Source organism: Passer domesticus, chromosome 14 (genome assembly GCF_036417665.1).
Source record: "Passer domesticus isolate bPasDom1 chromosome 14, bPasDom1.hap1, whole genome shotgun sequence".
In the NCBI taxonomy this organism is placed as follows: domain Eukaryota; kingdom Metazoa; phylum Chordata; class Aves; order Passeriformes; family Passeridae; genus Passer; species Passer domesticus.
The window spans coordinates 14,486,469-14,500,108 of NC_087487.1; the positions used below are offsets into that span (position 1 = coordinate 14,486,469).

Consider the following 13,640-nt stretch of genomic DNA (forward strand, 5'->3'; position numbering starts at 1 on the left):
AATAGACCTGGGTGTGATAAGTTATTCTTGTAAAAAAAAAAAGCTTTTTTTTTTTTCTTTTTTAAGGAGGAGAAGGCACAGCCACCGCACCCCGCGCGGGAGCCCCCGTTGTCTGATTTTATCACAGTTTTTGTCCTTTCGGGGAGAAGCCGCCCCGCCTGCGCGGTGCCCACCCCCTCCCCGGCCGGGAGCGACCCCGCCACACCGCGCGGTGGGCGCAGGGGAGGAGACGGCACGGCGGCGGGGAGCGCAGGGCTGGCAGGGGTACCAGGGGTACCAGGGGCTGGCAGGGGTACCAGGGGCTGCCGGGGGGCTCGCAGGGCGCGGCGGCTCGGGGCGCTCCGGGCCGCGGGGCCGCGCCGCAAACTTTAGCGGCGGGGGGCGGCGGGGCCGAGCCCGCCCCGAGCGCCCCCTCCCCGCCCCTCCGCAGCCTCCCCGCGCCGGCGGGGCGGGCCGGGGGCGCGGAGGGGCGGAGCGGCCCCGCCGGGCGGCGGCGGCGCCGAGCCGGGACGCGGCGCCGGGCTCCGCACCCCGCGGAGCGGCGCGGAGCGGCCCAGCCCGGCCCAGCCCCGGAGCCATGCCGCTGCCGTGCCGGGGCTGGACGCTGGCGCTGCTCACGCTGCTCGTCGGTTTCCTCATCTTCGCCGATATCTCGGAGATCGAGGAGGAGAGCGGGTAAATCGCCCGTCCCCGCGCGGGGGAAGGGGCGCGGAGCGGTGCTGGGCACCGGCGAGGAGGCGGCGGCGGCGGCGGAGGGGGCGGGCGCCCGGACAGTTTCTTTGTCTCCGGCTCTCCCGGTTTTTGCCGTGCCCAAGTGGGGAAGGAGCGCGCTGCGCTCCCGCGCGGCTCCGCGGGGCCGGGGGCAGCGCCGGGCGGGACCGCTCCGGGACGGGGACAGGAGGGGACAGGATGGGGCACGGGCCGGGGGCAGCCACGCCGGGCCGGGCAGGGCTGCGGGAGCAGGTACCTCTCCCGCTAGAGACGCGGTGGTACCGGTCCGAGTAGGGATGCTGGAGCAGGTACCGGTGCCTTTAGGGATGCTGAGCCACCTGTCCGGGTAGGGATGCCAGAGCAGGTACCGCCCCGTTACAGACGCTGAGGGCCGGTCCGGGTGGGGATGCTGGAGCAGGTACCACTCCCTTTACAGACACTGAGGTACCGGTCCGGGCAGAGATGCTGGAGCAGGTACTGCTCCCGTTAGAGATGTGGAGGTCCTTTTACAGAGGCTGAGGCACCAGTCCAGGGATGCTCTGTCAGGTACAGGTCTGGGTTAGGATGGTGGAGAGGGTACCAGTCTGATAGAAATGTTGGAGCAGATCCTGGTCTGAGAGGGATTTGGGCACAGGCAGTGCTCAGGTGTTGATGGGCGGATGGAGAAGGTCCCTGAGTGGGATATTGCTGTCAGTGGTCTGCTGGACAGGGATGCTGGGGCAAGTTGCAGCCCAGGGGGCTTAGGTGTCACTGCTGGTCCAGATGGGTGTGGTGGAGAGGGCACCAGCTGATGGGAGTGGTGGATAACAGACCAGTCTGCAGGTGAATAAGGGACCAGTCTGTGGGATAGGAGAGACTGAGCAGGGATCAGTTGGGTGGGGGTGATGGAGCAGAGAGCTTAACCCACTGGTGTGTCCCTGTGGGATGTGTTAGGGGCTTCATGATCACCTCTTACTGATCGCTGTCATGGTCGGTGTTTACCTGCAGGTGCCATGTATGGCAGGGGCTAAAGCAGCCCCTCAGTCTGAGGAGCAACACCCTTCCCACCCCGTAAACCCCATCTCTGAGGTCTGCTTGGAAATTTAGGGTATGAGAGGAACAAATGCAGAGAGGAGGATTTGCATAAACTTGAGGAACTTGCTACAGCAATGTGGAAAACCAAATAATTTTGGTAATGAGGTGTGCGCTCGGGGCACCCAAATGACACAAAGGTCTCTCTGTTTGGAACCAGCTGGCTTTGTCTACTGTGTTACACCAAAACAAACACCTTTATGAGATGATAAATGAAATGCAGTGATGTTTATTGTTTCATTGTTGTGTTATGCTGGGTGCCACAGGCAAGAAGTGCTTAAAGGTCAGTAGCCTTGTCCAGAAACATCCAGCACCAGACTGGGTTACCAGGGTAGATGAATTGTTGCTCTGCAATGAGCTGGCACTATCTATATAATAATAAAGGAAATTAAAATCTTCTGATGCATCCTCCCCATTGGACAGGCTGCTCTGATCCCCTTGCTTTCTTCCCATCTCCTTTTCCAGCTTCTGTTCTTTCTCCCCTCTCCTCCCCTATCTGCTAGATCTACCCACTAGAACTTGCTGTGCCCTTATTGAAAATCTATTCTGTTACTCACTTGTCCTGTTTTTCACCCTGGTTCATTAGGGATTCCCAGTATTGTGTCTTTTTTCTCCTCTCTTTTCTATACATTGTATGGAAATTGGCTGTTTGCTGGCTGCTTATCTCCAAACCCTGGCATCTGAGTTTGTTGCTGTAGTTCCTCCAAGGAAGTGCTGCCAAGCAGTGCGGCGGCAGAGACGGCAACAGGGTCAGATGAGTTCTGTAGGGACAGCGAGCAGCTTGTTCCACACAGCATCAGAATTGGTAGGACAGGAGGGAACTGGCAGAGGAGAGGAGCACCCTGCACCCAGGGTGAAGGAGGGTCCTGGGTCCCAAGCCCTGTGATGCACATGATGGCCAACCCTTCCACAAGTCAGTGCCCACATCAGCTGTGCTTCCCATGGGGGGATAAACAGAGCAAAGGTGGGACCCTGCTCTATTAATTATATGTTATTTAATCATTAACTCGGGCAAACTGAGCCTTTCTCTTGCTGTGTTCTCTCCCACCCACTTTTCCCCATTGCGTCTCTGGAGTGTTTCGGGTTTGATGAGCTCCTGCATCCCAAACTCAGTAAGGGACCAGACACTGCTCACCAGGCACAGCAGTCTGGCACAATGGGCACTTCATCCCTTTGTGCTGCCATGGTGCCAGGAATGGTGAGCACGGTGCTCCGACCTGGCTGAAATGTATTGCTGTGGTGACATGGAAAAGCAGAGTGCCTGTTCTGCTTTGGGTCAGGGGATGGATGACAGAGGGTTTTCAACTCTGGGAGCCACAAAATAGTATTTTTTACAGGTCCTGTAGGTAAAGGGAACTGTGTGACAGCAAAAGTGCACAGCAGTGTAGAGAAGAGACCCTTCCAAAGTTTTCCAGGAGCTCTCTGTGTGTCCAGGAGGGAACAGCTCCTCTCTGTGAGAGGTTTAGGAGGTGCTGTATATTTGTGCAGCTTTCCCCCACATCAGGAATGTTTGGCTGTTGTATTGTGTGGCTCAGCATCCTCCTTCACACCCCCCAGCCCCCCTTGCTTTGGTCAGGGCAGCAGGGAAGGAAGGAGCTGCCCAGCTGTCCCCTGGCAGGCTGGTGGCACTGAGGGGGGCTGGAAAACACAGGCAGGTGCAACTCTTTTCTTCTTTTTCCTTGGCATCGAAACACTCTCTAATTATTGTGAGGAGCGAACAGCTTGCCCACTTTTACACGTACCCTGCCCCCTGCCTGCGATTTGGATTGTCTTTGGAAGAATGTTCCTCGTATGGGTGGGAGTGGGGGGGAACAGATTTCTCTCACCTACAAACACTGACAAATTTCAGAAAGAAAACACAGAACGTTCATTAGGTAAAAAAGTAAGACATAATATGATACTACTGGCAAAAGGACAAAAAAACCCAAACCCATGCTGTTTCTCTGGACAATAAGTTCCCTGGCTCGCAGGTGAAGGGAGATAGGAGCCGAGGGCAGCTGGAGCTGCTCTGCCTGCCTGTCACAGGCTTCGGAGAAAGATGTTTGTGCCTTAAGCAGTCCCATCTCTCTCCTCTAGACATCCTCATACCACCTCCCACAGCCAGGAGATGCTGAAACAAAGAGGTGTTGGGGCAGGGATGAGAATTCAGCAGTTTCTCGCTCGTGATGCTGCGTCGCTCTTGCTTAGCCCGTTCCTCCCACCCCTGTGCGCGGGTTTTCCCCCTGCTACATCCTTGCCACTGTCTGGACGTGTCACCTACGGCTCTGTGGCTTGGGGTGGGATGCCGGTGGGATGCTGGAGGGATGCCGGTGGGATGCAGGCGGGATGCCGGTGGGATGCAGGCGGGATGCCGGTGGGATGCAGGCGGGATGCCGGTGGGATGCAGGCGGGATGCCGGTGGGATGCAGGCGGGATGCTGGAGGGATGCTGGCGGGATGCTGGCGGACACGCTCGCCGGCGTGTGCTGCTCCGTGAGGTATTGCTGTGCTGAGCGGTCTTGGCACTTTGTTTCCGAGCAGCCAGCTGGTTCCGGGCTGCTGAACTTTTCCTGCAGCCCGGTGGCGCCTGCGTTTCCATGCACCGCTCCCGCTCTTTGTTTCGCTGGCAGCAAACAAAAGACGCGCTCCCGGCCGCCTCGGGGAGCGCTGCTGCCAGCGCAGCCATTCCTTCATCCCAGCCGGGATGGGGCAGCCCTGTCCCCGCAGAGGAAAACAAAGGATTTGCCATCCAGTGGGGTGACTGTTGTCGGCGGTGAGTAGGAGGATTCTGCTCCGGTTGAAGGGGACTCTCTTTGTCACTGTGCGCCTGCTGTTGCAGGGCTGCGGGGGTCCGGCTGTGTCCTGATTGTCTGTAGAGGGAGCTGGTGACCCGCTGCCACCAGGTGACTTCTCGAATTAGCGTCTGAGCCATCTTAGGGAGCACTTGACACTTGGTAATGGGTTGGTCTTAATATGAGTCAACCTTTTCCCTGCTAGCCCGGACCACATCGCTTTCCATCCTGATTACAGCAGGAATTATATTCTGCTCGCTCTGAGTGACGAATAGGAGTCTCTGATATTGCTGGCCTGCCTGCCTGGGAGCTTGTCAGTAAATTGCCACTTTTTCCTCATGTGCCCTTTTCCAGCACCTGCCCTTCAAAGGCTCGGGAAGAGATTTTGTGTCCTTTATGGAGGCTGCTGTGCTTGCTGTGAGCGGGCTCTGGTCGTAATGCTTCTTGTCAGGGTTGGCGCATGGGGTATAAATGTCCTGCTTACATCTTCCAGGCTGTGATTTACTGCACCCAGCCCAGAGTTAGTCTAAGACCTGCTCTCCAGCAGAAAGTTTTGCTGGAGAAAGTGCTCCATTCTACCAACAAGCGCTTTTGTGCCCTCACACAGTGGGTGTGCACAAGCCAAAAATTATCCAGGCTGGGCTGGAGGAGGAATAGCTCTCTGCAGGAGAGGAGCCCATAGACATCCTGGAAGCATTCATGAGTATGGAGCCAGAGGAGACCTTTGTACTCCTAGGGTATGGCAGGGCTCTAATAAAAGCTCATCAGGCTGGAAAATAAAAGCAGTGTTGGAGCACTGATTTGAGTAAGGAAATACTCAGGGTAGGCTTTGATTGCAGCTCTTCTGACAATAAGGCAGCCGATTTCAGGTTGGCTGCAGAGGTCCCTCTGCTCCCCATGAAACTCTCCCTCACCTCCTGCAGCCCTGCAGGGGCAGGGCAGGCTGCCACAAAAACATGTCCAAGCCCCTGTGCTCCTGCCTGGAGCAGGTTTGGGAAATGAATGTCCACGTTAAGCTGAGCTCTGAGGGAATGGTGGGAGTAGTGGAGGGCTGGGATCAGCAGGATGGAAAGCACTCACAGACCCCCAGGTGAAACAAAAAAGAAAAAAAAAAAAAGCCAGTGCTAAGGGATTTCCAGGCTGTTGAAAAGTTACTCCTCAGCCCAGCGTTGGTTGTCAGCAGCTTATAAGACCCACAGGGAGGAAATTTCTGACCTTGCTGGTGAGGAGAGCTGTGTTAGGAGAATGCAAATCACCAGCCAGCCTTTCTTGGATGCATTATTGCTGCAGCCAGGCCAGTTCATGCGACCAGGGCAATAGAGACAATAAAACAGTTCCCAGCAGGGCTTCAGGTTTCCTTTTTGCCCAGGTGGGCTTTTTGTGTCCCACCTCTACCCCTGCCAGTGCAGAGCTGCAGCTGGGAATGCAAAGGAAGCCTTTGTGTCCCAGCAGAGAGCAGGGAGTTGTGAGTGCTGGCTGGTTTAGTGAAGGCTTGTTGAGCAGCTCACGGTGAGTTGAGAGATTCAGCCTCAGCAGTGCCCTGGCTGCTCCTCTGGGACCAGGGCCAGCAGTGACACAGCAGATCCACTGCTGCCACCACCCCTCCCAGCCTTCCCCAGGCACGGATGAACTCGGGGGGTCGGTTTTCTCTCATGGCATGTGGGCTTTTGATCTTCCAGGAAAAGCATTTAACAGGAGTGCCTTTATCTTTCCTTGGGCTTTCAGGCTGTCCTAATGATAAGATGAGGAAATGGCCTTAACTAGCACCAGAAGAGTTTTAGATTGCATAGTAGGGAAAAGTTCTTCACTGAGAGGTCTGACAGGCAATTGGCACAGGCTGCACAGGGAAGTGGTGGAGTCATGATCCCTGGAAGTATTTAAAAGATGTGTAGATGTGGCTCTTAGGAACATGGTTTCATGCTGGACTTGGCAGTCTTGGGATGACTGTTGGACTCAGTGATCTTAAGGGATATTTTTAATCTGTATGATTCTACAGATATTTTTCTTTTTCATCCTTGAGAATAGCACTGCTTAAATACATCAGGCACAGTTCCTGGAAAAACCAGTTGTTCCAAAACCAAACCAAAATTGCACTTCTTCTAGTTGCCTCCCACATTTGTTTCCCCTGGGCCTGGGTCATCCTCAGCAGCAAGAAATAAGCCCAAAGTACAAGATTAGACAATAATTATTTTGCCGTTTCTCTGGCTTCCATCCCCAGTTTCCTCAGGAAACAAGCAAGTTCCCTGGCAAAGTAAATTCACTGGAGGTGCAGAGTTTCAGGTGTCCTTCAGCAAACACCACTGTCTAGGTGTCAGCTTCTCAGTCCCTTGCAATGCAATAGAAAAAGAAAGAAAAAAGGAAGAGGAAAAAAGGGGAGTATCTTTACAGCTCCTTTTACTTCACATTTCCACTGTAAATCCTTGTTTTGGCTGGCAGCAGCCTTGATGGTGGTGGTGGCCTTGGGAGATGCATCTTCATCAACAGCAGCAGAATTGGCTCTGACTGGGAGGTGGAAGGACTCATCCAAGGAAACAGGCACAGCACTGCTAAAACCTGCCAGAGCAGTGACAGCCCTGTGGGGTGGTGCTCTTTCCAAAGTTAGGTCTGAATACTTCTTGCTATTGCAGATCAGGTCCTTGTTACTGTGTGCAGGAATCCCCTGGGAATATCCCAAACAAGCACAAATTCCAGCCCAGGCTCTCTGTCTTGGTGCTGAGCGCGCTGTCCCTCCCTGAAAAGGGCAGGGCTGCTCTGAAAATCACATTTTGTCACAGTTTTGGAGTGCTCTCTCAAGGCATCCTCAGTCCAGCAGCATCCCAGTGGGCTCCAGGTATCACCATGTGTGTGGCAGCCCTGAATCCAAGGATGGTTCTTACAGCCAGGCTTTGCCAGCACCTGCAGGGATATCAGTCAGCTCTTGCCCAGTGGCTACAGCAGTGGCCATATTTCCTCTACAAAGGTTAAGTATCATCATGAGGCATCTCCAGCACCTTTTCAGACACCCAGAAGCACACTCACCTGGAAACCAGCAGCTGCTCAGTGGGTAATTAAATTTCTTACTGCTGCCTGGATTTCCACGGTGTAGCTTTGTGAGCAGGGGAGGAGAGAGGAGGTCCAGCTCTGAAACCACCATGGGCTTTTCAGTATTTGGCAGCTCAGCATTGTGATCTGGGTTCTGCATCACTGTGAAGGTGCTGGGGTGGCTCAGTTGCTGGTTGTGGGGTGTAGCTCTCACCCAAGCACTGCCAGCCCTCCTTGTGTAGGCACCAGATGTTATTTTGAGGATGCTCATACAGAAGAGCTGCCCCAGGAGGGGTCTCTGCTCAGGAGAGGTCCTCAGCATCTGCATCAACAGGGAAAGAAGAAACCACATGAGACCTTCAGTATTCCAGAGTGCTGCAGAGAGCACTGGGAAAAGGGATGAGAGGGGTGTGGGAGGATGAGCCCAAGGGCCCACGGCCCCACATGAGATTATTTCATGTTGTACCATCTCCCAAGGTATGTGGCACCCAAGATGCTGCAGGAGCCACTGGGATTTCTGGTTTCTGGGATAGTCAGGGTGACAGGCTCTGCTGCAAGCCCGATGCTCTGCTGTTTGTGCTCCCTGAGAGCTCTGCTCTGTTAGCAGAAAAAATTATCTCAGGACAAATGTATGGTGTAGACGTGTTTTGTAAGCAGTGAGGCTTTTATCTCAGCTGCTTGCTATATCTTCTCTGAACTTTTGGGGTTTTTGCTTTCTCCCTTCCAGAGGAAAAGAAGAGAAAAAAACTAAATTGCACAAACATATACGAAATACACAAACACCCTGCCCAGTTCTAAGCCCCTCTGGATCCTTTTTGCTGCTTCAATGTCTGTTTCTTTGCTGGCTGTTTCATTAACACAGCCAGAGAAAAAGAGCTGATGCCAGGAATAATGTTTAAAAGATGAAGGAGAGAATAAGGTCCTGCCAGTATGCAGGATGGGGAGAGGGGAAGTGTCTGCCACGTGAGCCCTGAGAGTATTTTGTCTTTAGAGGATCTTGAGGTGATTGAGTCAGGCCATGCTGATGTTGTGGCAAATGCACGTGGATGTGAGAGCTGACACTCCACAGGTGCACGAGTCACTTTTGTGGCTCAGGAAAAGCTGATACTGGGTTGGGCCCAGAGCTGAAGGCAGGGACAGGGGTTTGGTTACCCCAGTGATCCCCAGCAGTGTCCTGGTGACAGGCTGCCACGGGCATCTCCCATTGCCTCCTGTCCATTTGCTGTCAGAGCTGCTCTGTTCCTGCTGATTTGTCCCTGCTTTTGTCTCATAAGTGTTTCAGACTAATTGGCATGTTCCTTATTAAGCAATAGATGTCTGTTTTGCAAGCTCATGTGTCTTCATTCCACCGTGTCCTCAGCAGACACCTGCAGTGTTACAGACCGTGGCTCTCAGCCAGGCAGAGGTGCCAGGGTCAAACCCTGCTCACATTCACTGCAGAGCTGCTGTGGAGCCACTGGCAGGCAGGGATGCTGAGCACCTTCCCATCCTCTTGTGTCCCTGGGAAGGAGCTGCAGGGTGGGTGATGTTGTGGAGGTGGGATTGGGGTGGGGGAAGAGGTGACCAAATTAACCAGGCTGCTTTGCCCGGGGCTGACAGATCTGCATGTCCCATGATGAGTGCCATGGGCAACAGTGAGGCCATTGCCTGGTGCTTGCTGGAAGATGTTCTGCCAGCCTGGCTGCTCCTCATGCACCAGAGCTGCACTGGGAGCCCAGCTGGACTAGGGGATGTTTCTCAAAGCCATAATATGGGCACACTTTCCCAAATGCAATCATATTACTTGCTAGAATTAAGCTTCTTTAGGAACACTAAAAGTAGCACCTGATATTTAGGAAATTTTTGACACTTGGGCTGCCAAGCTGTGACAATATAATCAAGTGAGATTTTTTAAACATACTGAAGTGTGATTTCAAATATCTCATCAAGATGTATTGCAGGATCTTTTGTCCTAGCAGACAACTGCTTTGGAAATGTCTTCCCAATTAATCCCTGGGGAGTGTGGGTACACAGCTACCACCCAGCAACCACCACTTCTCTTCCTCACAGTCTCCTCCACATCCCAGGGTGAGAAAGCCTCCAGAACAACTGGTGACATGTCACAGGAATGGCCAGCAAGGGTCTGATGTGCCAGCTTCCCCCAGTAGTCAATGAAAGGGGTTGCAGGAAGGCAGGATGATGCTGGAGCCTGGAAGAGCAGCATTCCTGGAGGGGGACAGTGCCAGGAAAATGCACCATGGACTGTTTGAGTGCAGGATCTCAAGGTTCAGAAATGCATCTCTGATCCCATCGTTTCTCATCCAGCTTTGGCTTTTGTTTCTGATTTGTAGATTGATTTACATGTGGGGCTAAGCAGCCCTTGCTCTTCAAACTTGTGTCTCCTGGGACAGCAGAGCATTTGATGAATATGGTGGATTTTGACCTGAACTCCACAGTAACCACTTGAGAGTCTAGTCAGAAGCCCACAAGGGGACTTATCAATGAATGTGGCCTTTTTCCATATTTTCAGCCACACTCTGATGGGCTGATAGAAAACCAGGACACAATCTTCAAGGAATCCAGGTTGGATTCTAGGCTCAGTTTCTTCTCACTTTTGGCTCCTGGGACACCTTTGCTTGTCCACCCTGCAGGGTAGGGCTGGACAGGTTGGCATTTGGAAGCCAATTATTTCTCTTTCATAGACCACTTGGAAATGTGACAATTTTTTCCCCAAAAGCCCTGGAGTGCATGTGCTGTCCTGCTGCTCTCAACACAAACCCTGAATTTCAGGGAAGGGGAAAGAAGGGTTGAAGCCTGTGTGCTGATCCACATTTCACAGCACTGTGAGCATCAGCAGGAGCAAATCTCTGAAATTTGGGGGGAGGAGGGCCATCTGTATCCTTCATTTCCAGTGGCTGGGCAGTGCATCCTTTCCCCCAGAACTGTTATTTATGGTGACTGGATCTCTGGCCACACCACAGGAGCCTTCAGAGGGGCTGAACATCCCATTCCCCATCCCCTCCACACTTGGCTGCCTCAGGGAAAGCCCCTGGGTTGGGAAGACAGGGATTGTGGTGGTCTCCAGGCAGGCCTGGCATCATGCTTGTGAGCTCTTCAGATAGAAAATAGCAGTTCTGGTCTTGAGGAAAACAGAGCAGTCCTTAAAAAGCAAAGTAAATGTAGGTGGTGATTTATTATTTTATTTTAAATAGATACAGACTGCCTGAATGGGCACAGCCATCTCAGGAGGCTGTTGGCTGCCTCTGCTTTTTGGGCCAGTGAAACCTTTGCAGGTCAGTTACTGTGGTCCTCTGGGCCCTCTCACCCAGCAAGAGCCACACCCAGCAAGTAAAGAGCAGTGTTTTCAAGAGGACAGGTCTGCTGGAAGCTCACAGTGCCTAATCCTGGCTTGTGGAACTCATTTTTTGGTGTTAAGGGCCAAGCCACTTCACCGCCAGTGTCCCAGCTGTAAAACAAGGATCATAAAATGCACCTAACATAAAAGCAGGTTGTGAAAACCTAATTAGTAGGTGTTAGTCTTTTGAACCCCTCAGGTAAAAATTGTGGCACTCTGAAGTCTCTTCCTGGGGAATTCAGGTGGATAAATTCAGTTTAATAATCCCCCCAGGGACTATTATCTAACTTTTATGTGGAGGAGGGAGAAGAGGAGGACTTGGGTTGCCCAAGGTCAGGAAGAGGCAGAGGTTTTGTTCCACCAGGAATGAGCTTCACAAATGTGGTTAAATGCAGGAGGGTTGGAACAAGACGGTCTTTAAGGTCCTTTCCAACCCAAATCATTCTGTGAGCTGTGAAATGGGTGGTTGGGTGTGGCTGAAATTTCCATTTGGTTCCTTTCTCTTTGCCCTCTTCCCATGGGTATCACCTGCCATAAATGCTGGGGGAAGCAGGACTGGGGGGTGGGCATTGTAAAATAGCCGTGGAAAACACATTTTCCAGTTTGTGAGCCTGGGATCGTGGACACGTGGAGTCTGCTCGTAGAGATCTGCTCTCCCAACGAGGCTCTGTGACCTACTTGTTCAGTCAAAGCAGCTTTGATTTCACGTGTCCAGGCGGCTCCAAGCGAGACCAAACTTACCTAGCAACAATTAAGAGAAGCATTTAAGAAGCTGGAAACGATCAAAAGGGAAATAAAAACCCTAAACAGGCCCATTCTCAGGGGGGTGAATAGAGGAGTCTTTGCATACCTGATTTGTCACAAATTATTCATCCAAGAAAATTATGACCTGAACCATATGACAATTTTTCTTTTATATCCTCTGATATATGAATCAGTGTCACTTTACATCTGAGCACAGAACGTTTTGACCTATATAATATCTAAGATAGTGGCAATGCAGCTTGAAAATCTCAGCGAAAATGAGAAAAGATGGCATAAGTCAGTAAGATGGCATTAGCACATATAGATGCAACTTATCACTGGAAAACATCCCAACAGAAGCCCAAAGAAAAATGTTTTGTAAATAATAGGATTAGGAAGCAGGTTGGTACTTTGTGGAGCTGGCTATACAATGAAACTGATAACAACTAGATTAATAAGGCAATTCAGTCCCAACACAGTGTAGCACTAGAAAGCTTTTCAAAATCAATGCTATCTGTGCTATTTTAATCGAGGTTGGTCTTTGCCTTTTGAAGCAAACAGATTTGAAACTCCAGGTCAGGACAGTGTAATAAAATGGACTGGGGTTTTTGGGGTTTTTTTGTTGTGGTTTTTTTTTTTTTTTTAACATGTGCTTCCTAATTAGTACCCTCCATTTCTAAATGTTTTTCTCTTCCCAGGTGGGGGAAGTGAAGGCATACAGGTACTGGCTTACCTGTGTTGGTACAGAGCTATGGCAGACCTTGGGGAATTCTGTGCTGGGCTCAGTTTCTGGTGTTTTGAGCAGCTGGTTTTTCTGTCTGGGACCCACCAGTGGGCTGAGCTGAGCAGGGTGTCTGGACTTGGCCACACACCCCACAGCATCCTACAGCACACGTTGCCTTCCACTGTACAAAGGGAGATTGTAGGGAAAGCATCCTCAAGTTGTAGTGTGGCACACAAAGCACCAAAGGATTCACAGTTCTGAGCATTTTAAGATCCACTAAGCCAGCTCAGACCTTCAGCCAAGTATCCTGTCTCAGCTTTGGGCAGTGTCCCTGTCTTGGAGAGAGAAGCCAAGCCTGGCACAGGCAGCAGTGTCCTGGCCAGCATCTCAGGTGTCCACGAGAGCATCGTGTCTGCTGGCCAGCAGTGCAGTGACCCCAGAGCCATGGGGAAGATGGTTAGCAGAGCCCTGCTCTCCTCCACCACTAAGCTGCCCCCTCCCTGTTCATTCATTCCAGCAGAACCCATTGTGCCTCTGTCTGCATTGCAATATTTTTGCTTTTCACAGTGTTTGAGGAGGAGAGAGTAACCCCTGCCTCTGTCCTGGAGGGGGTTCTCAGCTGGCATCCAGTGCCCCTCCCCACCTCTGCACACAGGCAGAGGTGCTCTCAACTTGTCCTCCTCACATCCTGCATCCCCAGCCCCTACAGCTGCCTCAATTCCAGGAGGAACCACGCAGACCTGTCAGTGGGGGCATGTAAAGCCAGACTGGATAAATGCATTTGAATAATACGTTGTGATGCTCTGAATCCTTCCTGCTGTAGCCACAAAACATGGATGAGGTAGGAACTGACACCTAGGGAACTGTCTTCTCTACTTCCTAATTTACCTTTTTTTCCTTTCACATGTGAACCAGCATGTATTCAGGGTAAAAAAAAACCCATTTCTTTCTGTAAGCTTTGTCTGTCCTACAGCGAGTGTGAAGGAGTGTGAATCCCATTTGGAAGCTCCTTCAGAGGAGCCGCCTCTGAGCAGGTGCGTGGTTTGCACACTAATCCAGCCTGCTCCCACACCCCGCCGTGAACCCCATTAATGGGGAGGCTTGTTAAATGCCACTAGGCTCCAGGAATGAGCCAGCCCTGCTGTTCCCTTGATGCACCAAAAAATGAAGCAGCTCGCAGGCTCTCGGGTCTGTCAGAGGACAGAGGAGAGCAGGATTCGCTCTGACTTGGCCATGGATGGTCTCTGGCGGGAGGGGGGAAAGGG

General features: G+C 52.2%; 1 protein-coding gene across 2 annotated transcripts in view; it reads left to right on the top strand.

The window, feature by feature from the left end:
* Window positions 1–463: 463 nt before the first annotated feature.
* Window positions 464–13,640, top strand: part of ST8SIA2 (ST8 alpha-N-acetyl-neuraminide alpha-2,8-sialyltransferase 2) — a 31,582-nt gene continuing 18,405 nt past the window's right edge. Inside the window, exon 1 of one of the 2 annotated variants that reach the window (XM_064388559.1) lies at window positions 464–675. In XM_064388559.1, the coding sequence (XP_064244629.1) occupies window positions 578–675 (98 nt within the window). In that variant the 5' untranslated portion in view covers window positions 464–577. Of the gene's footprint in view, window positions 676–4,342; window positions 4,534–13,640 lie in introns of those variants that run through there. The other variant, XM_064388558.1, reaches the window with a different exon arrangement.